The sequence below is a fragment of the Apis cerana genome, linkage group LG13, assembly GCF_029169275.1.
Source record: "Apis cerana isolate GH-2021 linkage group LG13, AcerK_1.0, whole genome shotgun sequence".
Lineage (NCBI taxonomy): Eukaryota > Metazoa > Arthropoda > Insecta > Hymenoptera > Apidae > Apis > Apis cerana.
In genome coordinates this window covers 5,647,921-5,675,480 of record NC_083864.1, presented here as the reverse complement: position 1 = coordinate 5,675,480, position 27,560 = coordinate 5,647,921, and the positions used below count along the sequence as shown (strand labels likewise).

General features: G+C 33.7%; 2 protein-coding genes across 6 annotated transcripts; one reads left to right on the top strand and one right to left on the bottom strand.

Annotated features, from left to right (window-relative positions):
- Nucleotides 1–4,929: 4,929 nt before the first annotated feature.
- Nucleotides 4,930–10,605, bottom strand: LOC108000210 (dual serine/threonine and tyrosine protein kinase). Of its 5 annotated transcripts, none has more exons than XM_062083817.1 (5): nucleotides 9,966–10,140; nucleotides 9,534–9,703; nucleotides 7,040–9,466; nucleotides 6,728–6,973; nucleotides 4,930–6,101 (listed from the first exon to the last, which is right to left on the bottom strand). In XM_062083817.1, the coding sequence occupies exons 2-5, from the start codon at nucleotides 9,655–9,657 to the stop codon at nucleotides 6,070–6,072; spliced, it is 2,829 nt and encodes a 942-aa protein (XP_061939801.1). In that variant the 5' UTR covers nucleotides 9,658–9,703; nucleotides 9,966–10,140; the 3' UTR covers nucleotides 4,930–6,069. The 5 variants fall into 5 exon arrangements, with proteins under 5 accessions (XP_061939801.1, XP_016915927.1, XP_016915929.1 ...); XM_017060438.3 differs by lacking the exon at nucleotides 4,930–6,101 and adding an exon at nucleotides 10,150–10,388 and having other exon boundaries at nucleotides 6,162–6,973; nucleotides 9,966–10,005; XM_017060440.3 differs by lacking the exons at nucleotides 4,930–6,101; nucleotides 9,966–10,140 and adding an exon at nucleotides 10,395–10,605 and having other exon boundaries at nucleotides 6,162–6,973.
- LOC108000209 (COMM domain-containing protein 7-like) lies at nucleotides 4,992–5,880 on the top strand. Its single transcript, XM_017060437.3, has 2 exons — nucleotides 4,992–5,135; nucleotides 5,403–5,880. The coding sequence occupies exons 1-2, from the start codon at nucleotides 5,078–5,080 to the stop codon at nucleotides 5,576–5,578; spliced, it is 234 nt and encodes a 77-aa protein (XP_016915926.1). The 5' UTR covers nucleotides 4,992–5,077; the 3' UTR covers nucleotides 5,579–5,880.
- Nucleotides 10,606–27,560: the final 16,955 nt, after the last annotated feature.

Here is a 27,560-nt window from a genome sequence, read left to right as displayed (position 1 = left end):
ATTTAATATTCTCAAGAATACGTAAAAAACGATATTTTGTTAAAATTTATTAAATTAACATTGCATTTATGTAGTTTTAGTATTAACATTATCCATAACTTTGAAAATAATTCAATGGCACGAGAATAAATTGTTTAAATTATAAGTGTATATATGTATCAAGGGAAGTATAACGTAACATTTAAAAGTTTTAATCATCAGTTCGTTTCGAAACTGGAATGGAAATGAGGCGTTTGAATTATTTTCCACAAATATCAAGTACTATTTTCCTAGTAAAATATATTCTAACGATGTAATATAATTGGTGGTATGCTCTCGCATTTTTCTTTTTTTTTTTTTTATATCTTGCATCTACAATGAATTGAAAGATGAGACATAAAAGATGGAAAATGCGAGGATCAATAAGAAACTGTCGGAAGCTTAAATTCTGCCCGTAGGCCAGGAACGAAAATAACGTTTAGGCTCTGGTAATTATGATAACTTGATCATAATCTTCGCCGTCTTGGAGCTAGTACGCACGAAGAAACTTTGCGAACTTATTACCAAGTGACCTAAAGCCGGAGTAGCTTAAGACAGATTTATCATTTCGGTGTGTGGTTTAATTAGAAATTCTAACAAGCTTGAGCAACAAATATGGCGTATTTCGAAAGTTCCGATGTACCGTTTGCGTGAAACTAAACCACGGTCTTTTGGTTAAGAGATTCATCCGTGATTCTACCATCCCTTATTTATGAATGTCGGGAAAACAATGGCATGGTATAGAGAAAATTTGCATATAAATTCAAAGAGCACGGCGTACGATGCCTCTCGTCCTTAATCGACACGAATAACCGAACGAAACATGACCGACGAGTTACTTCGTAAGTTCTAATCGCGACGTCTCGCTGGAACTATGATATATTCTTTTCCATTCTTTATCATATAAAAATATCTGGGATAACGTTCACTGTCCAAAGTGGTTACGTCCGGAGGATATTATTTTTAGTTTGCAGTCGGTTATATAGGAGCATTTATATTTGTTACGATTGTAGGATTTGTCGCGAATATTTCGCTATAAGAAATATCCCTACTTTACAAAAATCCGAGACTATTTTCTCCGGCGAATATAGTTCAAGAATTAAATTAAATACACCTTGCGAATTGTCCTACATTTATTATAAATTATTACTACGAAAGAATATAACGAATCTCACATCTTCGAGAAAATATGGACCGAAAGAAATCTCACTACGAATAACGAATAAAGTCCGTATCGTATTATAGAGCAAACATTTACGTAATTAAAAATCCAATTATCAATCAATTTTTAATAACACCGATTTTATATTAATATTTAATTATAATAAGAATAAATTTATATCGATGTTTTCTTACATAATGATAAAAAAAGATTATACAAATTACAAAGATCTCATTATTATTGTTATCCGAATCCATATTTAAAAGAAAAAAAATAAAAATTCTAACTTGATATGAATATTATCCGCTTTCCATCTCGGCTTCTATTATTCTAAAAATTTAAATTATATTTGATACTGTTATGGCAGCAAGTTTCGAGTTTTCTCTTCAACATATCACGGTTAGATATGGAAGAAATGAACTCTAGCTTTTGTAAATCTATCTCCCAATCTTATTCGAGATACTAGAAAACTAATATTAGGTTTTATCGCGTCCTGTTTCTTGATTTTAGATATTTTTGTTTTAGACAACAATCACGAACAATCATGATAACCGAAGGATTTATTAAACCAATTTCCTCGCTTTTGAAAAATTTCTGGTAGGCTTTTTAAAACTAGCAACACTACATGATACTATATACTAGATATATAGATTTGAAATATTTCATTGTTTTCTCTGTTTTCTGATCAAAACTAACGCAATAAATTGCATTTAGCACAAAAAAATTAATTGTTATAAAGTTAGTCCCCTGAATAACATTTTAGAAGCAAACGAAGCGTCGAAATATGATAATGCGCGATAAACAGTCCAATAACACATAAAATGAAAATTGAAGTTTCTGACCATGAATATGTATTTCGCTATAAACAAAATATTCAATATAATTTGGCAAATAATCATTGTGATTTGATGATCTTTTTTACATAAAATAAACGTAATATAAAAATGAAAATTACGTAGTTAAATTTGAATGTAAAAAATAATTTTAATATTAGTAGAACGTATGAAATATTTTTCATAATTTGCGCATCTTAAGCATGACATATATTTACATATTTATATCTTCACTAATCTACACGTAATCTACACTTGTTGCATTCTCTTATACTATAGAGATAGCTAACAATATTCATTAACCAAATAACCATAAACTATGTACATTATGTACAAAAGTATAAAATGTACAAAAAAAGTATAAAATGCATTTTACAGTTTTAAAAATCATAATAATTTAATCTTAATATATATAAAAAAAATAACGTATAAAAAATAATAATTGTTCATAATAAAGTATTATTAATAAGTATTATCAAATATTAATATTATCAAGTAATACTAACCTAGCAGGAAAATTGGTTGCGAATGAAGATCCATTCTATCCGCGATTCTATTCACGTTCTTTTAATAAGCAAAAATTTAATCAATAATAAATTTTCTTTTAATATGCGTTTGTAAAATGTTCAATCTTTGTTATGCAAAATAAAAAAATTTAAAAAAAATCGATAATAAACTAAACCTAAAAATAAAATTAAATTACATCTTATAATCTAAATATTATATATAACTTTATATAAAATATACACAGTCATAAATCCATATACATATATCAATATTTTATATCTTCATTTCCATAAAAATGTAAAATAAAATAATAATTATAAAAAAAAAAATAAAATATGTTCCACGTATGTCCATATATTTTATTGATTCATTTCTATTTTATTCTACTACCATTTCATTATCAAAATGCATGCATTTGCAAATCTATCCTGTTTTAAACAGTTTTAATTAGCATTTTTCTATAATCTATCTATTTATATCATAAAATTTCTAAATTTAAAAAAAACTATTAATTTTTGAATTTAATCAATTCTTAAAATAATCTAAAAATTATATATTGATATATTATATTAATTTAATGTAATTTTTCCGTAACTATTTCTACAATTCTTATTTATAGATTAAAGATTTTTTTATAATAAGTCATAATTTTTTTATAACAAGTTAGAAAATTTTGATTCTGATTAATCGCGCGATAATTTACCGAATAAAACTATGTTTATTCGGTAAGTAAAAGAAAAATAGGATAGAAAAAGAAATAAAATATTTTTTTTTCATATTTCCCTTCTATTTTCTATATTAAAATATTCAGAAAAATATTATTTTAATAAATAATTACATATCATTAATAGTATGAAATTATAACATATTATTTAAAGATTACAAGATATTCCGTCATATTTAGGGAATATGAAAAGAAATTATATGTATATGTATGTGTGTATATATATATATATTAAAAACGAAATATTATTCAACGTAAATGTTCGTTATTAGAATTTAAAACATGCTTTCAAACTGTCATATTTCATAAATATTCGAAAATATTTACGACAAATTAATACATTCAAATAAAAAAAAATATGATATTACATAAAAACCGCGTTTTATGTTGAATTCAAACATGTCCGATAATATGAATAAAATAATTTTTATAAAAATAAATTATTGATAAAGAATATGTTACCGTATCTGCTTTACTGCAAACATCGATTTGGCTCATTGATCATCATGGCGTCCTTAATAATCTGAATAAAAAAAAAAACAAAAAATTTAAAATAAGTGTATAAAATTAAAATAAAATAGCAATAATTATACTCAAATTAGTCCAAAAACTCATGATAAAAACTATTATAATTATTAAAATTATTATTATTTGTACGATCAAATGGAAAACGAATAAAAGAGACAAAAACTAAAAAAATAAAAATAAAAAATTTACCTTTCAATAAGATAATATTAAAGAAAAAATAATTGTTCATAATAATGATACTAAAAAGAACATTGAAAACAATTGAAACTCACTCGAGAATATAATAAAATCGTTAATAAAATTTTATAATCGAAAAAAAAATGTAAATTATAAATTATTTTGAAATATAAATAATATATATATTATATTTATAATATATATATGTCAAAGAAATAAAATTTTAAAAGTATAACGTACCTATTTGAAAAGTATGCATCCATGATGCAAGAATTTATACAACTTGTTTAAGCCATTCAAAAATTGCCAATAACGAACGTTGTTTCAATAGAATAGTTAAAAAAGAAATAAATACCACAAAATCTTTTAACTTTTAACAAATCACTATTTCACAAGAATATAAGTGAAAAATATATATATATTACAATATTATTCTTGATATATTCAATTATTTCGAAGAACAAAAGTTTTACAAAAATTTTGAAAGGATTTTGACTGGTTTTTAATAACCCACTGATTGTAAGTGTCGTGGCGTTGGTAGAATGACGCAATTCATCTAGCAAATTTTCTATTGGTTAAGAATTTCCAATCAGAATCACGCGAATTTCTTATTAGCTGCAAATTTTCAGTTGAACCCACATAAATTTTATTATTGGCTGAGAGTTTTTATTCAATATTGCGCGAAAATTAAAATATTTTATTTCATAAAAAAATTATAATTTTAATATATAATTCATAATATATTTGAAAATTTGCATGTATTGATTTATTTTAAATAATATTGATTAGTGAATAAAGGAAATAATTATAGACAATATTTATTAACATAAAATAAAATTATATTTTTAGTAAAAAATTTTAATTAACTTATATCTAAATGTTTAAATTCATATTTTATTCATATTATTTTATAATTCATATAATTTACTTATTTAATTTTATTAATAATTATTAATTTAATGTACAATATTAACAAATATATAATAAATGATACATTTCGTTTTTTTGGACGTGAGATTTCGTGATAATTTAATAAGTCTATTCTATATCTTATTTGTAATATATTTGATATTTATTAATAAATAAACAATAAATAAAATAATAATTAACCAATAAAAAATTAAGTTTATGTTTAAAATGGTTAAAGATATTGTAAAAATTCTTGACATTTCATGGAGATTTGGTGGTATGAATCTAACCTCAAAAGAAATTATTTCAAAGATTCTTATGCATTAAATATTTTTAAGTTAATAAATAATAATAATAAGTTTGTTTTTTATTAAATAAAAATTAAATATTTTGTTTTTGTAATTAAAATTTAAGCAAATAAGAATATAATAATTTCTTAACATAATATTTCTCTTTGATGATAAAAAAAATATTTTTCTTTAATGTATAGTTATAAATATATCTATATAAAATAATGTAGCATTGAATAACTAAATTTTTACAGTAACTGCAGCAAGCAATGAATCTGACAACATGGGAAAATCATTTCTTCATCTAAAATTAAGTTTAGAAGAAAATGGCAAAGCTAAGAATGTTTTTATAGAAATGACAATAAGTGAATTTTATAAATTTGTACATGATTTAGAAAAAGCAAAGTGTAATCTTGATTTATTACTTTAGATAGTATTTACAATAATTTAGTTGTGAATTGAATCATTTTAATATTTTAATAATGTATTATTTTTAATTATATTATTAACAATATTTTTTTATATCATTTAAGAAAAATACATAAGAAATAAACTTTAATCAGATAAGAGCATTATTATATTAAGAAATGATTAATAATTAATAACATATATTTACAAATCCATTATGACTTTATACAAAAATTAAAAAATTTTAAATATAAAAATATAAGAAAAGTATATTTCATTATGTTATTACTTAAATGTAAATAAAAATATTATAATATAAATAAATTTAATTCATTAAATACCATACCTTAGAGAAATGCTTCCACTAATTTTAAAATATATAATTGTTTGATTTAATAGCTGTTGCTAATTGAGAATCTATGCATACTATAATCCAAATGATAAAAATAATATTTCTTGTCAAATCATAAAAGTATTTAAACATTATCACATTTTGAAATTCCATTTAAAGGTTTATGTAGATTTTGTTTTGAAGAATTTGTCATCTGAAAACAATATAAATTTTTATAAATAAAAAAAAGTTGTAACAATACTGAAACAATAAATAGAAAATTGGGAACCTTTATTTATTTTTCAATAGTGAATATACAATCTTTGATTATTTTATTTTATCATATCATATTAGTTTTTTTATCACAATAAAATGTGTATTATTCATTAATTACATATGTGATTCATCAAATATCATAATTACTTATGTCTCTAATATAAAAATAAATTTATACAATCTTTATAATTATTTAATCATATCTCATATTTACATAATTTAATTACTTTATTGTTAGCAGATCAATTAAGTAGATGAATATGAGATTAAAAAATTATTGAGAGTATAAGAATAATAAGAAAGTTGTCAAATTAATACTGATACTCATTTAAAATACTATTTAAAAAGCGTCAAATATATGCAATAAAATATTATAAATTTTTTTAAAAATACGTTTAGAATTGAGATTACATAAAGTTAAATTATTAGACATATGAAATACAAAGCATAGAAAATAAATGCTTTATAATTCGCGCATTTGAATATATAAATTAGTAAGAAAAAGATGGTATTTCACAACTTTCATTGTCCTACGTTTTGTAGGAGGAGGACTGACTACAGTACCTCTTTGATTATAAGGTTCTGCTAGTGCTAATGCAGGATTTCTTGAATCTGTTGTTGAACTTTCTTGTAATTTATCTGAGGAGATCTCTTGTAAGGGTTTGCTTCTTTTTGCTTTTTGTTGAATAGATTCTAATACTGGTACAATAGCTCCAAGTAAAGGACGTTTAGATGGTTCTCCAGACCAACATTGTTCCATTAATCTCCAACATTCATCATCAAAAGAAGGTAATCTTTCTGGACGTATACCTACAATCATTAATGCTTAGAAAAGAATATATGAAATTAAATAATTATTTTGATTTCTAAAATTACCTTTTTTCACACTGGTCCATAATAGTTCTTTATTATGGAATTGCTCAAAAGTGTATGGTAATCTTACATGTCCTGCGCATAAATACCAAAATAAAATCCCAAATGCATATACATCAACACTACTATCATAATGACCAGAAAGTAATTCTGGTGCCATATGAACAGGGGTTCCCACAATGCTTCCTAACATCATAACTTCTGTGATGCAAAATCCAAAATCAGTTAATTTCGCTCTATTTTCAATATCAAGAAGAACGTTTTTCAACTTAACATCTCGATGTACAAGTCCTTGAGAATGAAGATAACGTATTCCTTCTAACACATCTAATGCTATTTGTATACGTTCTAACCACGACAAGCCGGCACGTATTCCGCAATATAGATCACGACTTAAACGATCTGATATCAAAAGAACAGCAGATCCAAATCCAAATCCTCCACCATAAGAATGATCAATAATTGATCCTCTAAGTTTTACTATTCTTTTATGATCAGGGATAGATCTATTATAATAAAATTCCATAGCCAGATCATTCCAATGGCTTTCATCTGATGGAACAACTGATTTAATTGCACAAGGACCAGCTTTACCACCCCAACCATCACAAGCAAATACAATTCCATATTGACCACGGCCAATTTCTTCAGCACAATGAGGTTTTCCATAACGAACAACATCTATCATTGAAGTTGATTCTAATGCTAATTTAGCTAATCTAGGAGCATGATATTTTCTAAGAGCTATTCTTTGTTCTTCTGTTCTTTCTAATTTTCCAGAATAATAATTTTCTATAGATCTGAGAGCTGCTTGAAATGAATCATGTGATGATTCAAGTTTATCTCCAAATTGCATTAATATTATTTTGGATAGTTTTGTTGCAGATAAAGAATTTAGTATTTCTATTGTCACTTTTCTTCTCCAAGCTACATCTAAAGTGTGAGTTGATGACCATTGCAAGGATGAAGACATAAAAATTAAATTTAATCTTTCTAAAAATGAATATATTGAAAATGGTGAAGAATTATGTAATTCAACATTATATGCAGCTGAGAGTATTTGTTTCAAAGCATCACTTGCTAATAAACAAGTATCGCGTTCATATGTTTTTTCGAGACTTAATAAACAACGTTGTAATGTACCAATAAAGCTCTCACGCAAACAATTGACGGAATTTACAAGTTGTTTTGCGACTTTTTCGCATAGACGACCAAGCACTACTCTCTGAACTTCAGAAATTGCAGCTTTAACAGTTGCAGACCATTCTGTCCTTTGATTATTATTAGACATGGTATTTTGATATAAATAAACATCATTATTAGATAATAAAACATCATTTTTCATTTCTTGAATAATATTTTGTATTAATCCAGTTATTTCCTGTTGTTTTTCATGAACAATTTTCATTAGATTGGCATACAATTCATTTTCTTTATATTGAGCATATTGTATTCTTTTAGGAGTTATTTGAATTATACGTGCCATATCAAAAGCACTTAAAATAAATTTTCTTAAGCTTGCTGTATGTACTTCATTTAAATAAGTGCTAGCATTAATAAGATAAGTTTGCAAACATCCACGAATAAAATATAAAATTTGATCTGTTTTTCTACATGAACCCACAAAGTCACTTATATATTGTCCACTACCTAGCCAAGATAATTGATCAACTTCAACAGATTCTTTCATTCCAAGAAAACCTAAATTTGTTAGTTGATCTAACCATGATAATCCAAGTGAATTCATTCTGTCAAAATCAATACTATCATCATCAGTTTTATTTGATGTAGAATCATTAGTATATAGTCGATTTTGAAGTCTATGTTGTTCAGATTCTGTCAATTCAGGATCAATACCATTCAATGATATATTTTCCAAGGATGAGATAAAAAGTACAGGATTAAAGGGATATGTTTCTTTTAAATCTCTTAATTCTTCCAAATTTTGTTCTGTTAAAGGTTGCTCACCAAGGGCATATAAAAATATTGGTAAAATAGATAAGAATTCATTTGCAAGAACTTTTACTGCCCCATTATTTGGGGCAATAAAAATTTGAACACCATCTTTTAATATAGGCAGATTAAGCTGAACTTCAAGCACAGTTGGATAAGTTATATCTTCATTATCAGATTTTGTTAAATCTTCAATTGGAAGAGTACTCCAAGGTTTTTCATTTGCTTGTAAATTTTCAACTAATTCATATTCTAGATCTAATGTGAGACTAATGTGATTTGTTTGACCATAAGTAAGTCTAATCCATCGCCATAATCCATTACATACTGGTAAAATATCATTAGATATTAATGTATTAACTACTATTGCCTTTGCCTTGCTATCTTGTCCAAGAATTATAATAGCTGGAGAATTTGCTAAAATATGTGTGATTCTGTTCAATGTTAAAGGGGGTAATAATTCTTCCACAACATTTTCTGTAAACATATAATTGAATCAAATTTTATTCTAATGTTATTATAGCTTAAAAAGTGAAATATTTACCTTCAGGAAAGAAGTTTTCTAGGTTAATAAGTTCCAATGCTTGTTGAGTTTCTTCAAGAACATGTTGTAATTGATTTCGATTACGTAAATACCTTCTAAATTCTTGTGGTAATTTGCTTACCATTTTTTCAATATTATTTTAAAATTTTTGACACTTCAAAATCTTTATCCTGTTAAGAATTTCATGTTTTATAAAAATGTTTTTAATTTTGTTAAACTTGACATTTAAACCATTAATATAAGTAAACTTTTAAATTATATTTCTTTTTCTTTTTATTTATAATATTAAATAAAATAACTATTCTACTAATAAATTTTTTGATTAAAATGAAAAACAATGTATTGAGATAAAATCAAATCATGTAATATTATTATTAATTAATTTTATAAATCGCAATTTTTAAAATCTGATACTTTTACTAAATTACTAACCATTAAAACAGCCAATATATTAATAGTTTTAATCGAAGACCTATTTATCGACATAATAATATATTTTTTTAATATTTTATCATCCATGTAATATCAATTTAATATATTTTTAATTTCCTTATTACTGAAAATGTACTACACTACTGAACTAATATATATAAAAATAATCTATTTAAATTCTCACCACATATGTACTCATATATAAATATCGAGTAAAAATTTAAGCACTTAAACTATTAATGTCAATATTTTGAAGAATTATTTACTTAAAAATAAAGTTTTTACGAACAGTATACACTTGATACATGATGAAAACTAAGCGCGGTTATTTTGACTCAAACATAAACCGTTTATTATAACTGCGTTCGTATTCTGGTATTGACTACAAATGACAAGAAAATATTGAATTGGATGATAAATCGTACGCACCATTTACTTGAAATGATACACTACTTTAGCCTATGTATATGTATCCTCATTTTATACGATTAAGAAAGCACGAATAAAAAATATAGAGTAAACAAGATTCCTTCTATTTTAGGAAATAATATTAGATACATATTAATAATTGTAAAAAATTTATAGGTAAAATAATATATATTTATGTACCATGGTATTTATTATACCAATTAAAAATAATTTATCGAATGCTTTAAAAAAATATTTCATTATAAATATACATATATATATATATTATATACATAATTCATATCAATGTTTATCTATAACAGATTTTCTCACATGCACATATTTTAATGAACATACATAAATACCTTTATATTAATATATAAATGTATAGTTACTTATGTATTAATCGTTATATATTATGCATTTTTTTAATGTATATATATTAAAATTTGTTTATAAAATTTGAACATAATAAATGTAAAAAATCAAATCAATACGTTCTATTTATTAAATAATTTTGTATTGTGTGATAACTTAGACATTATTATTATATTTGTATTATATTGATAATTTACATTTTTTTTTCAAATATTTTTTGATATATAATATTATTAATTTTTATATTCTATGTTTTTAGCATCTAGTATAATATTTTTAGTGGAATCTTTAATCATGAAAATTTTTAGTAACAAATGTTAAATTTAAATATTGATAATTGTCTGTTGCTATTGAAAATAACTACAAATGCAGCAGTCAATCTAGTATTAAATAATCAATCAGAAACGAAATATCGTCTGTGCTTTAATCTTTATTTCTGTTACGATAGCTTACTTAACTGTTGTTGATAAATACAGAATTTAACTGTTTTAATTTATTTTCAATGGAAAAATAATGTTAAATAATTAAAACATTAGATAAAAGTTACTAGATCAGAAATTACTATTCAATCATTTAGTAGTTATTTCAGATAAAGATTGCATTGGATAATAAATATTTATATTTTATTTACAATTCCATAATATTTAATTTTAATTTTATTTATTATTGATGCTTTAGTTTTATATCGAATTTACTAAAATTATTACTAAAATTATTACTAAAATTTTCTGTATGAAAACATTGTATAAAAAATTTATCTTCGTATGATATGTTTTCTACATTATCCTTCCTGCATTATCAACGTGAGGTTAAAATTATAAGATCTAGTAACATTATAGATGGATCTGAATGTATTTCCTGTTACTGTTAGGTGTCGCATATAAAACTTGAAATTGCCGCGCTTTTATTGAGGCAACCATTAGTACTTTTTCTTGTCTCGTCAAAGTGTCGTAGAGTTCAACAATTTATAAAAATACAAGTGTGTTTCAACTGTTATACTATTGATTAATTGAAATATGTGAGTACATATCTTTTTAGAAGCGAATATTAATATTGTTGTATTTATTCTAGTTTTAATTTTTTCATTGACTTGTAATTATTTATCATTGTTGCTTGTGGTTAGTTTGAAGAAAATGATACGCAATTTCTGCAGTTGTATAGATTGTATAAGGTATAAAATAAGTTTATTCCGTATTCTAAGATATAAATTAGATTTAATAACATAAATAGTTTCTAATTTCTAGAATTTAAAGTATTCGTTGTTTCATTGGTTTTATGGTTAGGAGTTATATTGCGTTGTATAGCATTTCGATAGCATAAAAGAAAGTGAAACAAAATGGCCGCAAAATTAAAATGTACGTACAATATTCATAGAATAAATATGTAAAAATCTTGTTCTAATTACGATTTGTTTTACGATCAGTTTTTAATCTAAAAAATTCGCAAGAGTAATCAGTAATCAAATTTATTAGTTTCTATTGTCTTGGGGAGCGAAATTCTTTTCCGATTTTATGGCGTGGAAAGACGATATAATAAGGAGAGAGCCGCCTCGAGCGAAGCTGCAAGTAACGAGGGAATAAGAATGGCTAGGTAGGGTGATTCTAGAGATGGTACGGGAAGGTGGTTCAGGGTACAAGATTTAGTGGACTCGCTAGTAGCCGCTAACTTTGCAAGCTTAAAGATATTAAAGTGATGTAATATGAATATGAATAATTTTTTACAAATACAATTTTTTATGTACATAGATACTATACATAGATACTAAATATAGTATTACATAAGATTACATAAGATTTATAGGTTATTATAAAATTTATTATTAAGTAAATTAATAGGAATTTACGAAGGAAAATTGATAATGTAGTGATGAAATATGAAAAAAGAAATAGAAAGATTCTTTTTGTGTTTATCCCATAACGATATATAAAATCAAATATATTTTAAAATATATTTTTTTTTTATTTTTAGATTTCGAGTTTGGAAAACGATTTAAGAAATTTAACAACGATTTAACATCATCAAAGTTACTAGGTATGGTTTGTTAAATTATTAAATTATGTTTATTTTTGTTTTAACATAAATTTTTATATAACTTACTGTTTATTTTTTATTTTTTATCATAGATATCTTAATTATAAAGTGGATATGAAACTATTAGAATGACAAACATGAAGATTACTCTTACACAAAAGTGCAAACACAAATCTTATGGTCGTTTCGGGCAGTTGAATTCCAAGATCTGGATAATGGATCCCCGGATGTACTTCCAGAGCTGCTGTTTCGTGAGTCTATCTTTATTTCTATCTCTCACGATATCGATACATTGCAAATTCTATGGTGAACAAATTCTACGTTACATTAGAATGCATTTATGCGCTTTTAAAATATTTTATTCATTGTTTTATCATAGAATTTATATATATTACGAATATGCATATTTTTTTATTATATATATTTATAAAAATTTAATTTATTTTTGCTCGAAACTACAAACTTATCTTTTAATATTTTTATTCAATTTTTATTAGTAAACGTATATAAATATATTTGCAACGTATATCAATGCAAAATTATTTTAAATAATTTGATATAATATTTCTAAGTAATATTGGAAGTTAGATAATCGTTAAAAATTTTCATATCATTTAAACGTAATTGGTGGGATTAAAAATAAGACAAAGATACATGGAGATAGACAATGATCCGTTTTAGTGTTCAGGCGGAGGTCAGGATTTTCAGAAGCGTATAATTAATTTCCCATGTCACTCTGAGTCCTTTCCCTGCTCTTCCTCGATCTACCCCACGCAAATCTCCCGAACCACGACGACAATATTGCTGGCCATTTCGTTCGACAGTGCCCAAGCGCCTCAGTAGTTCTCCTCCGTTCCCGAACCCCTTTTCGGAGCTAACCCTACGCAGAGAAAGGGGTAACTTTACGAACAAGCATCTAGCACCGATCTCACCCTCCATCCTCTTCGTTTTAACGATTCTTCCTTTTCTATTCTCTACATACCGACCCGTCAATATCAGTTTCCGTAATTAAACATAACAGATCAACATTCGACATTACATAACCGAGCTTCCTCGTTTTCCGTATGAACGCTTATCTATTATTGGGGTACACTCGTATACCAAACCGTGTGCATTGTCTATATAGGTATTCGAACGATCTTCTGACCCCCGGTTACTCAACTCGAATCGGTTAATTGGATAAATGTCCGATGAACGCCGGGCCATCTCTACCCCAAGTCCTCCTATACTCCGTCGTCTCCATCTCCTTCTCTTACTCCTTTCTGCCATTCTCGGAGCTTTCTGTCGGACCGGTTCCCCTTTTACTCATTTCCGCCTCTGTCCTTATCAGGTTCATTGGGAAAACAATCACTTGTTCCGCAGAGATGAATTTATCGAAGCACAATGTTTTTTCTTCCGTTGGATATTACCGAGAGCAAGAGGGCGGATTGGCAGAATTAGCTTAGCGTTCTTCGAATCGTTCAATCGCTGATTACAATAACGTTGATGGAATTTAGGAACAATGTAGGATCTAATCATTTTCTTCATTGTTATCTACGTATAATGTTATGCAATTTGTTTTTCCTTCCAAGACAATTTGTTATCGATATTCAATCAGAATCCATTAACACAGACGTCAACTAAGTCTTTAATTAAGAGTGACGAAATTCTCGAATTAGCTAAAGAATTCTAATCGCGTATATCTATTTATTTTACGATCCTCCTAGTGACAGGTTTCACGGAATATTGCATTTCCAGTTTCCACAAACCATCTCTCTTCATTTATCTCCTTCCGACATCGACTTTACCCTTAGATTCTATAATCAGCTAACGGTATACATAGTTTCATTACGCGATTCACATTATTAATTCTGCACTTAACACACCTTCATTATTTATCGTGTTCATTGATTATTAATCGTATACATTGATCTTTAATTAGCATCGAGAGTACAAACAACTAATTGTTTGTATTCTCGATGCATTCAATATGTTCAATTGAAAATTTTATTCAAATTAATGTATGGTGTGGTACGTTTCTTCAATAGTTTATTTATATTTTAGATTTTCTTTCTTCGTCCCTATAACATCTGGCGTCCGTTCAAAATTAGGGTTTCGGGCATAGATTAGGATGCGTCGTATTCACATGCTGGCGGCACTTCTTAGTGGCAACGACGGCAAATAAGGTAGTCAGATTCTAATTGCCTATCATAAATCAAGGACAGCACCTGCACAATTTCGAAATGTTTATGGGGCGGTGCTGTTACATCCTTCATTAGGATGAAGTATAGATGAAACGACACACTGATTCGAGTTTAATTGATGCCCAATTAGATTAATATCGTTAATTACGCTTAGAAAGTGAAACATCAATTTGATCTGATATCTCTCTTTTTTTTTTTTTTTTTTTAATTCTTTTATAATTCTATGTTTACGAACTCGAAATTTTATTTATCTGTCTTCGAGACCAGACGAGTGATAAGTATCGTGTCTTCGCGATTCCAATGGAGAAAATGCCAGAGGATTCGAACGATCCCATCGTCGTTTTCCTGTAGGGTGGCAAATTAGCGTGGAATTAGAGCAGGAGACACCAAGAGAGACAGAGATTAGTGGATATGTAAATTAGACGCCTCCTTTGCCACGCTATTTATCATTTTTGTCGAGTTAGTCTGTTGAGGATACAGGGACGAAGAAGAAGCTGTTGCGTAACGAAAAGTTAAAGCCAGGGTTTCAATTATGTCATCATGGGTAGCGTAACAAATAAATTGATGTCTCATTACGATGACATTACGATGTGATTAGTATTTATCGTATTTAGATTCGCGAATATCAGTTTAACAGTTTCATCGTCTGATAATCGAAATAGTTATCGTTTAACACAGTCGCGGTGAAGTAGATCGTGTATTCTTAGCTGGCAATGCTCCAATATACATTTCTTCTTGTTACATAATTGAGTGGTTAGGATAAAAATGTGACGTTTATGAAACGGCTCGGTAGTATTTGCATCGTTAAAAATCCGTCGCGAGATATAACGTTATCGAGCAAATGAAAGACTTCTTCTCGTGGATGAAGAATAAACTGAAAAAATGAAGTATAAGAGACAGGGATAGAGGGTAGAAAGAAGATAAAATGCAACCCTCCCGCCAATAATATGCCAACAAGCTTTATTTTATTTAAGCAGCCCCAGTTTTTCATTACATTCATCTTCACGCCTCCCTTTTTATTCTCATAAGATACACCGACGGAATGGGTATAGTAGCGAAGAAAGAACACCCCTATTACTCGAATATATTATTTACTATTCTCATTTTTGGCACTTCTCCCACTTTATTTCCTTCGACCGAAGGAAATCGATTGTTATTTTCGTTCTTTTAATTTTTTAAATCATTTCGAAGTGACTACAAGTCTCTTCTTTTCTTTCTATCGATCGTTCGTGCGTATCCTTTAAAAAAAGCGGAGAATTACGAACGTTCCGTTAAAGGGAAGAGAAAAAAGAAATCAACGCGTAAAATCATTTTTAGCATACTCGATTTCATCCTGACGAACGATCGCATTTCGGTCTAAGAGGCGGGGAGGGAAAGAAAAAGAAAGCGAATTTAGGGTGTCGGAGATGCAAGATTACCGTGGAAAAAAACTTTTGCTTCGACTAGGAGGGATTTATTCCGGAATCCCTGTAACCTATCGAAGCGGGTCATTCCACGCAATGTCCATGGTCGGAAAACTTAGATGACCTTGGGAATCGCAATCGATCGGCGAAACCTTTGGGGCGGAACGCTCAAACTCACCCTTCTGATACATTCGCGATAGGAGTTTCGTTCGACGTGAAAGTAATCTCACGCGTGCTTGCACGACCGGTATGCAAATTTTACAAAAGGATCGTTTCTAATCAATCGTTTCGTTCCAACTTTTTCTTTCTCCTTCTCGCATAATAATTAATCTAAAAAAAAATAGGATCTTCAACACTTTTTTCAACTAAAATTTTCCACTCGAATATTAATCATAAATCTAATCGCGCACGTATAAACCTTCACGTCCAATCGTTAGCGCGTGTACGTATGCCTAGATTCCCAGACGTTCCTTCTTCAAGAGTACGTGACTGCACCCGGGAGCGCCATCCCTTCTACTCTTGAAACAGGAACATCGAGCGCTAACGGAACCCCAGGCCAACCCCCTCCCCCTCCCTCCACTCTTAGCCATTGCATACTTTATTGTGCGCATTATTTAAATGAGCGCAACTTCGCCGTAATCTTGCCACCGAGCAAACCCCTCCAACTCCTCCACTTGGTTCTCTTCTACCCCTGTACCAACTACCTAAGCAACCCTTAACGTGTGGCGGTAGTTAGTGCGGAAAGGAGCGAGGAAACGAGACGAAGAACGAGAAGGAGGAGGAGGAGGAGAAGGAGGAGGAGGGGGGGAAGAGCCACTAGCAAGGGAAATGGTGGGAGTAGGTAGGGTTTAGGTGTGGGTGGTCGGTGGAGCTTTCCCTGGGGTTGCCGCTGCTGTGGGGCAGAGAAGAGGCTGGCCGACCGTGTTTTTGCGAGCTGTTTCTGCTGACCAGTGCGGCTTTTCCTGTGCGGTCATCTCTCGTCGCCTCCCAAAGCTTGTAGAGTCGCTTATTGCCCCGAAGCTCCTGTTAACCGCCCTCTTTAGCTTCCTGTCCCGACAGTTCTACCTACGCTACATCTTCTTCTTCTTCTTCTTCCTCTTCTTTTTTTTTTTTTTTTCTTTTTCTGTATCGACACGCGAGTTTCATCGGCGATGCTTTCCTTCATTCTTCTCCTCGATCTTCCCTCGAAGATTTTCTTTTTTCAAGCAAATTCTATACTTTCGTGGAGATTTTTTTTTTCTCCTCTTTTCTAGGTCGAGCAGAATCGATCGAAACATATTTGATTCGATATTTTTTTTCAGTCGATCGAGTGTTCAGGTTTGCGGAGCTTTTAACCGAGTGAAAATTTAATCTTCGTTTCAATTTTGCACGCTCATTTTTATTAATGAAAGCGATATATCCAGAGGCAATCGCTTTGTGAATATTTAAGGGTGGCGCCTACTCTCTCTCTCTCTCTCCCTCCCTCTTTTTTTTTTTTTTTTAATAGTTTATATATCGATGAAATAATACGTTTGTCTTAAATTTCGCGAGTAATTCGTATAATTGCAAATCGTCATATTAGGTGCACGAAACAAAGGTTATTTCGAAATCTCTCTCTCGGGCCGAACAATTAGGCGAGTCACACAAACGTAACAGCTGAACATTAACTCGTAATGTGACCCTTCATTTACTCGACCGTTAGCCACACCCTACTGGCCTTCAACGATGAGTTCTCATCATCCCTTTGTCTCCCATGCTAATCGAGATTTAGATTTACTCGTTGAAGAAATATGTAAATTCGAATTGAAATATAAATAAGTTTTCACAGTGAGAATAGTGTAAACGTTTAACAAAGACATCAAAGCTGCCGCTTTATCGGTGGCTTCCTTTAGGTTCAAATTACTGGCGGGTTTATCCTTATCTTCCTCCCTGGTAAGCCAGGAAAGAATAACTACCAAAGATATCGAGTCTGCATATGTATCAACGTAGCGAATACTCCATAAAGAGATCGATAGGGATGGAATCGAGTTAGGCCTCCCTTTTACTCTTTATTTCTCTAATAATACCTATCATTCGATCGAACGGAAAAATATAATATATTTGGAGGGAAAAGTTTTTCGGAGTTCCGTTTTTAAAAATATTAACTCGTAATTCGTTTTGGGAAAAAAATTGCCGGTAAAAATTTCATATCCACGTTGAAACATCGAAACGAAAAGACAACAGAAGAGAAAACGTAAAAACGTTGGTGTGCTCGCTCTTGAAAGGTGATGGAAACTGGTGCGCGGCGCGAAACGGTTTTATAAGTTGCGAAATATTTGTAAATATTTCCCTTTTTCGGGACAAAGATCCGAAGGGGTTGAAGAGGCTCCTCTAGGCGGCAGGATGAGCCGAAAGGGTAGAAAGGATAAAAGCTTTCCGCTCTGTACGTTTGACGGTCAAACGGATTCTGTATTTGGCAAGGCCTACACTCGTCCAAACCCCTTCAAAGAAGTGCCACGTGCTCGGCATAAGCTTCTCCTACGATTAGTGCCGGTAAGCGGGTTGTTTGCGTTGAAAATATTCCAACTTCCGGCTGGGGGTGTAGCTTTTAACAATTTCCAAGGTAGATCCGTCGGTATTTACGGAGTACACGAAATTCTCGCGTATCAGCCCTGACATATGTTTGCTCTTTCTTCATATATATATATATGTATAATGTATATATATTTATATACATTTACGTGATTTTTTTTTCTTTGTCAAGATCGCGTATTGTCTCGATTTTATCCCCAGTTGAATTTACGATGAAAGGAGAGAGAAAGAGAGAGAGAGAGAAAAGTTCAGGTGTTTCGAAGTAAATCGAGAAAGGGTCGTTTGCGAGGAGTAGATTTGTTCGTTCACCACCAAGTAGATGCTTCAATCACGTAAGGGTATCCCCGATCGGTAAACAAGCGAGGGTCGTTACAGCAATGGTTAAACTGATGACTATAGAGGCCAATAAGAGGCCGGGGGTATTTAGGAGGGTTGTTTACGGCTACTTTTCTTTTTCTGGTCAATAAGGTTTAACCACCCCTAGAGACCGTCGATCTGTCCATCCAGTTTTCCTAATTGCTGACGTTGCAACCACTATTTTTTACCGTGTTTCCTTCCCTCCGAAGAATAAAACTTCCTCCCATCCCATTTTTCGAATACAGATACAGATTTTTCGCCCTACGAATTTCATCCGCGAAACATTTTTTGATTATTCCACAAGTGCGCGGATTTCGCTTGGTTTTTCCTGCTGGAAAACTTTTCGTGTTTGTTGCTTTTCATCGTTCGAGAGACGATGTTACGGTTTTACCATTCAGAGAGCTTTTATTAGCGAGGCTGCCGTGATGTGCGATGCACCCTTCGTAAAAATCAGATGTGGGAACACCGCGAAAGTAAAAACAATGGGACCGAATTGGACGGGAAATATCGCAGTTAAGTTTAAGGGTAGCGCGACGGTAGAGAGCATTTGCATGTGCCGATCGACCATGCGGAAGAAACGTCGTTTTCATCGTCTTTTGCTCTTAGGCGGTTTGTTTTTTTTTCCTTTTCTTTTTTTTTTTTCTTTCTTTTTCCGCCCAACCCTTTTCACATACACTCCCCTCCCCGTTAATTCATTCCCCGGCTTTCCCCCAATTCAATTTTCAGAATCGACAAAAATCTCGATTTACCATTCCTCCTTGTCCCCTATTGTCTTTTTATCCTTTCGACAAAATAATAAACCGGCTTAAACGTCAAAACTTGCTCGGAAGAGACTTTACGAATGTGGATTAAAATATCTTCGAGGCGATACTATGAGAAGGGAAGTGAAAACGTGAAGGAGAAAAAGTGAAGGAGAGAGAGAGAGAGAGAGAAAGGGAGGGAGGGAGGGAGAGGGGCGAAGATGGCGAAAGAGAAAGGGACGTTGAACCGAGCGTAGAAACGGGTTGGTATTTGAGATTGGTGGGTGGAGGCGGGTGTACGGACCGATGGAATTGTGTTTGTATTTTAATGAGGGGGCTATGCTAATCCCTCTCGCGGCACGCAGTCGTTCCTCTCCTCTCCCAGAGAGAAGGAAAACCCGTTTTTCCATTTCGCGGATGCCGCAAACGGCTCACGCCGTTGAATCGAGTTCGAGCCGTGAAGAGAAGCCGCGCGCGGTTAGAGAGCGACGAATAAATTCGCACTTCACTCGTGTATTTGCAAATTTTAAAGGGAACCGAAGGGGAAGGGGGAAGGTCCCTACAACGCCCGATTGTTTTAATATCTTTTGCCTGCCTGCCTGCCTGCCTGCCTGCTTGCCTGCTTGCTATTGGAGGGTGTTCCCGTACCGCTTGGAAATCGAAAGCATAAAAGGGGAGCCATTTTTTTTTTTTTCGTTCTCGTTCCTGTTGCGTTTCTTTTTTTCCCCCCTCCCCCATCTTTTTTTCTCCTCTATTTTTCTTCTTCATTTTTCGTTCTTTTTTTCTCCTCCCTAAACGTTGCCAGGCAACTCGAATATTTTCGTGCGTTTGAAAGGTATTATTAGACCGTAGCCGAGTAACCGGCTTGTCAAAGCGTTTTATTTGCGTACGGACGATTCTTAAAGAGGATCATTTCATCCTTTTCAGAACAAAAAGTCCACCCTCCACTCTGCTCTCCCCCGTCTGAGTATGCTCGATGATGCTGCTCCTCTTTCCGCCCCCGGCACTGTTTCACCCCTCTTTGACCCACTGCCATAATTTCAGGAATCGATAGTGTTCATACGCGTGCCTGCATACGCTCGTTTTCACCTCGGCGTGCGATCGCTTCCCAGGGAAGGTCGTTAATCTCGGGACGAAAGAAAACGTAGCGTAGGATTCGGGAGGAAGGGGGGAAGGGGCGAGGGAGGGGAGTGGAGGGGAGATCGGGTTATTAAAAGTTCCTCGTCGTTTCGATCGTGTTCGTAAAAATTAAATAGCTCTCTCGAGATGATTTGCCCCTCGAGATGGCGTTCGCGACGATTAATATTTTTCTCCCCGATTTTTCTCACCGGTTTTCCGAAATCGAAATTCCGAATAGTTGGGTTGTCGGGCGGAGTGGCTATTACGCGAGGAGACCGTGAGCTTTTTTTTTTTTTTTTTTCCTCCAAGGGAGCGAGTTTGGAAAAGTAGGAAAGTTGGTCGTAGACGGGGAGTTACGTTGATAGGGGTAGGGGGGGGGGGCAATCCAATCCAGTCGATGTATTTACAGATCACTAGCCGAGCCATAGGAGTCTTGTACTCCTACATCGAATTCAAATTGCACCGTTTCTCCGCTCGTTTCTCGTTTCGACGAAATGAAACGGTGTAGTGTATCGCGTGGAAAAAAAATTGTCCATAATATTCCCCTTCCCCCTCCCCCACCTTTCCCCCCTTTCTTCGTTCGATTACACGTGTTGCGAACGACACGAGGATCGGTGTCGTGGGATACACACGGGTCGATATCGGTGCTCTGGCGTGTAATGATAAATCGCGAAGAAAGATTGAAAATTTCTTGAATAGACGGGGGGAGGAGAATGTTTAATCGGATTCAGGGTTGACAGAGCGTAGGCCGTTTTGGTTGAACTTGGGCAAACATCGAGTATCGCGGATGGTGTGTACAAGTGTGCAAGCCTGCTTGAAATTTTCACATTCTCTTTCGCGTACAATCGTTCCACGTGGAATCGGGGCGGCAGCGGCTAGGCGGCAGCCGGCAGACGGTTTAAACAATCGCCGAAGGGAAAACGAGGTGGAAGGAAAAAAAAAGGGGGGAAAGGCCAGGGGTAATCCCGCTTCTCGTCTGCTTCGTGATACATCGAGATATCGCCGAGTCGTTGTTGACCGAAGTTTCGATGATTCTGGTCGGAGAGAAAGATTCAACTCGTGCCTGGCCGATTATGTGCGAGGCACCACGGTTGCCTGGGGTTCGCCCTCTGTACAGGTATAGCGATGGTCGAAGCGGGGTATCGATGTATTTTCAATACCGAGACAAAGCGATATAATCCGCGTTTAATTGGAAAACTTCACGTCGCCGTCTCCCTTTTCGATACAAATCGAGGCAAAACTCCGAATCGCGCTCCCCGCCAGTCATTGTGGCTCCATTCCTCTAGAGGAATAGAGACCCCTCCCCTCCCCAGACCTAACAGTTTCGCGTTTACGCCGTTTTCTGCAACTTTCGATGATCCTCGTGCTATTACTTTCTCTGCGCGAGACGAAACGAACGGGACGACCGAACTTTGCCCGATCTTTTATACATCGCTCGATACCGTTCTCGATACCGTTTTTAATTCGATCGATAGATGCGAGATAGGAGCATGCGCGCAATTTCTCGTATCGTCGTCCCTTTCGTGTATGTATCGATTGAATATATTGGATTTTCGAAAGTATAGAAAGAAATTAGGCATATGTGAAAAGGGTCGAGGAAAGGATCGTAAAGAAACAAGACGAAGGCGGGGTCCGTTCGAATAGACGATGGTAAAAAAAGTTTTTAAAGGAATCAATTCGATGTAACTTTTTGAAGAGACTCTCCTTTTACGAGAGTCTACCGAGATGCTGCTCGTCATCTCGTGTATACTGCATTCGCATTTTTCTTCGATGAAAAAAGGGGCCGGCTCCTTGGATGGGGTTAAATTTGAAAAGTTTTTTAACCGTGTTTTGTCGCGGTTTAACACTAAAGCGCGAAGGAAAGTTGGACGCGACGATCCTCGTCGTCGTTCTTGTTTGCTCGTCAGTCGCGTCGTTTTCGTAACTTTGGAGGATGATTAACCTGGTGTGACGGTGGAAAATAACATGGGCGACGTCTTGTTCACATTCCTGGAAGACCGTGTTTCCGTCTTCCTCGCGACTGCCAAGATGTCGAGCTTAAATCGTGTAATTTCGCTCGGCTTCCAGTAAACTAGTTTTCCACGGTGGCCTTCCCCTATTTCGCCTTGAATATTTTAATCCCACGAGATAATTATGTTCCGTGTAGATAGACACTCGTTAAAATCAAACACTATTGTCGCAATGCTTCCTTTCCTTCTATTCTTTTGAACTAAAATAAACCTGTTTCGGTATAAAATTCGGTATAATAAAAGGATGGAGAAATTTTTCCAAAGGTAAAATATATCCCGTTGAAGAAGAATACAGTGGAGGAAAGTTTGAAAAGGACGGTATTTAAAGAGCATCTTTTCCTCCCAAATCTTCCATGTTGGAGAAAATTAAAAATGCTATAATGATAAATAATAACAATCGATCTTTCTTATTTATACTTGAACGCGAAGAGCGCATTTTGTATATCTTACATTGCGAGAAGATGGGGATATTCGAGTTGATTTATTGACACGGTTGCATCATATCCTCTTGCATGTCAATCTCCAATAATAAATGTCACGAACGAGTATTTTCGAATGATTCTCCTTATAGACACGTCACGCAGCTTTAGCAATTGTGAGTCGTATTTTTAATTGCGAATACCAACTCACCCCTACGAGAATGACACAGCTGGTCCTCGATACCGACTGAAATAATTATAGTATAGTGGAAGGAGGACCTATTTCCATCCTCGTGTCGCGATTAAGCGGATCGATGGTGCAGCAAAAGAGCGAGGCAAAGATATAATGACAGCATCATAAATATCAGATTCTTTCTTTCCTTTTTTTTCTTCCTCTTTTTCCTGGATATTCTCGAAGGGACGAGAACTTCTTCTCGAGAAGAATCTTCCAACGGGCGTGGACGAGGATGAGAGGTCGTCGCGATAATTGTTATTACCATAACGCCTGTTATAAATGATTCGGAAGATTCGTTCTTTGATTGTTATGCCCTGTACTTAATAATATCTTAGGCGAAAAGAGCGAGCTCGAGTCGGATGGCGGCGAAATCAGGCGTGAGAAGGCGAGCCGCCACCCTTCCATCCCTTTAGCCGCGCTTTTAAATGTCTTTCAAGTTTTCAGCTGCGCGCAGCAGTCTTGCCCGACAATCGGAGGGTTACCCGCTGCCCTTTGTCCCGATAATTAAATCTAACGATTGTCATATTTTAATTGTTCTTCTTTACGGTGACGGACATGCCCGATACCGGCGTAATGACGGCGTACCGAGATCAGTCGAGGGTATGAACACGGTGGAAGGGTTCAGGATGTGACTTTTGTCCCATTACGTATCTTTGCCTCGCCAACTTATCGTTTTACGATCTTAATTGCTCCGTCCCCTTCCCCTTCTCCTTCGTGAGAGATTTTTCAGGGGAAAGTGTAACGAAACTTGACAGGGATAGTTATTATTGCAGGTTTACGTGTGTATATGTAACGTAACTCGCGTATAATACGCTTTGAGGAGGGAGAGAGGGAGAGAGAGAGAGAGATAGAGAGAGGGAGTTTGAGGTTAAAAAAAAATAAGGTATCGTAGGTATCGAAACGTTTTATCGAAAATTACCGTAGAATCGATGAAAGAAAAAGGGATCGGGATAGGAAATAGTCGGGCCGATAGAAACTCTATTAGCTAATCTTTTTTGTTCCTTGTATCACGGGACACACGAGAACACCTAATTCCTCGTGCGGATTATACGAGCGAAACGATGGATCCACCCGGTGGTATCTCTGTCGGATAATCGCAATTGGTTGGAAGTGTGGAAACCGCGCGCGCGCTACCCCAGCAATCCCGCAATGCCGGAAAACATTCTCAATATTTGCAGATTGCAATGAGACATGCGAGCGTCGCTTCTTTTTTACCCTCTTTTAGATCCGCTTTAGGCAGTTTCGAGACACACGCTCACCGGTAATGGGCCTCCACCTTTCTTTTTCTTCTCCCCTTCTTTCCCCTTCCTCCTTCCTTCTTTTTTCCCTCCTTTTTCTTCCTCCCTACTGCTTACGAACAACCCTCGCCAACCCTTCGAAGAAGACTGCTGGCACTCCACCCCCGACGTCCTCCCATCGAGCCCTCAATTTACCTCAACGGCACTTCCTCCTCTTCTGTCGGATCGTAGGTGTCAATTTGGCCTCGAGTACCCGCCGAAGTTTTCACGAGTCTTCCTCTTTATCCTTTTTAATTTTTGCCATACCACTCGAACATTTGTCTCCGTTGATTGGATTCTTTGTTGATGAAAGTTGGAATTATTTCCAGCGATCGTGGGGCTTTCGAGCCGTGCAAGTTTCAAATGATTCTGCACGAAAGGGTTCCGATAATTGTCTGGTTGGAAGCTTATTGTTTCTTCTTTCGTCATCCGTCCCATCCGGTTATACGTCTATTCGCTTCTTTCTTTCCCTCCCTCTCCCCCACCTTTCCTTTCTTTCCTTTTTTTATTTAATGGATGCTGAAAATGAAAAACAAAGGGGAAGGAACGCTAATTGCGTTTTTCTTTTTTCGTATCTTCCTTCTTCTCCTCGGATATAATACCATCGTGATGGGATTGTATAATTATTAGCACCAGTGAAACGTGATAGAAGAAACTCCTCAGACAGTGGAGATAATGAAACTTAGGAGGGGTGAAGCAATTGAGGGTGGTTGTAGCACATATGGTCGGCAAAACCTTTGCCGACTCGAGTCCTTTGTGCATACGAAAACAGAGTTTGTCCGCCTTCGTTGCTGCCCTCGTTGTTCGGCCTTAGTCATTTGCATTAGCTCGAAAATTCGAGCTCGTATTCTATGTTCGATGTTGTAGCGATAAGATTATTCCTAATCGATGATCGCTCACGTACACGATTCATTGTTTCCGTCAATCGTTGGAACGATTAATTTTCTTTTGCCGCGTTTGGACACGTTTATATCGACTTATTTTAAACGTTAAGCGAGTGGAACAACTTTCGAAAAGAGTGGTTGATTATATCCTTGGAGACGTATAATTAACTGCCATGAACGAGGGTGGCGTCTCAGGGTTATATAAATAACTTACGCATTGTCTTGTACTCCTCCTCGTGTTTTTACGGCCACGTAATTTCCCCCCTTTTTTTCCCTCCCGATGCATTAAATCGAAATTATTATTCACGTTTTGAACTTTTACCGCTTGTTCATTTATTTATACATTCGTAAATTCGAATTTGCTTTAAACAAACGTCGAAACGAAAGTTATTTTTTCCGCTCGGTATGTACTCTTATTAGCATGAATTTAATTAGAGCGTCGGCTTGGTCGGCCGGGTGTGCGTCGACACATTGTATAAATACAATTATTGTTCATAAATATTCATCCACATTTAATATCCGGGCATTGTGGCGAGGAAGTTTGAGAAGAAGGCGACAGTGGAGTTTAGTTGAAGTTTTCAGAAAATCCTTTGTCCCCTTCGTCCCTCTTTACTTTGATGTAATAATCTGAAATTCCTTCTACGCATAATGAAGTATACGTAGCAACTTATATTAATGGAAATACAATAGAGAGCCGACGGAATGGTTTAAATTGGTTTAATTAGTGTTCAGATATGTGTATGCCGTACACGGTGTATGCTCGTCTGAAAAGGAATGGCCGTGTAAAATGCGTAAAAAATATTATTACGGTAATTGATAAAACGAGCATGAGGGAAGGAAAGGAAAAGAAAAAAAAAAGGAAGAAACGAAACGAGGCTCGTACTAGATTCAACGAGTTCACGTTCTTCGCGTAGCCAGACGATGAAAAATCTCTGGTTTTGATACAAAGAAAGTAGCACTTCCTGCCTTCCTTTCTCTTCTCTCCATCTTTTTCTTCGTTCTCTCCGACTTAACAGTTGAAATATTTGCTCAAGATTTCTTCCAATTATAATTAACCTCAACAATATTCATTTTTCATACCGGGGACGAAGTTGTCTGCCAGAAGACGACCGCCGGAGATTATATTAATTAATCTATTAAGATGTACATTTTTTAACAGCACCGTTATACTTTTTCTTCTACGTTTCTTTGCAACTGTTGTTAAATCCGTTTCTCCACTTTATCACGAGAAAGCTATGAATTCTCGGTGTATATCGATGTATATCGTAACAACTTTTTCGTTAATTCGAGAAAAAGGGAGAGCGTGTAAAAAACAGACAAGTCCTATCCTTTCTTTCTCTCTTTCTTTTTTCTTTTTCATCGTTAAAATTGAAATAGAAAAGATAGCGTGGTGATCCCGTGGTGGTCTGTGGCAATGTTGCGGCTCGTCTTGCAACGGATCGTTGGAAGCTAAAGCGACGCTCCGACACGTGGAAAATATTTAATTAAAGTAAAGATCGAAAGTCCATGGCTATAGAGAGTGCCGCATATTTCCGAACGTCGGCGAAAACCCTGGCGACTTTTTTTTTTTGCCGAGACCACGTGTCACACGCCGCCGCATGT

Coding starts and splice junctions, on each gene's coding strand:
- LOC108000209 (XM_017060437.3), top strand. CDS start 5,078: ATGTTTAAAATGGTTAAAGATATTGTAAAAATTCTTGACATTTCATGG. Junction 5,136..5,402: donor CATTTCATGGAGATTTGGTG/GTATGAATCTAA, acceptor AAATTTTTACAG/TAACTGCAGCAAGCAATGAA.
- LOC108000210 (XM_017060440.3), bottom strand. CDS start 9,657: ATGGTAAGCAAATTACCACAAGAATTTAGAAGGTATTTACGTAATCGA. Junction 9,467..9,533: donor AGAAAACTTCTTTCCTGAAG/GTAAATATTTCA, acceptor ATATGTTTACAG/AAAATGTTGTGGAAGAATTA. Junction 6,974..7,039: donor ATGGACCAGTGTGAAAAAAG/GTAATTTTAGAA, acceptor TAATGATTGTAG/GTATACGTCCAGAAAGATTA.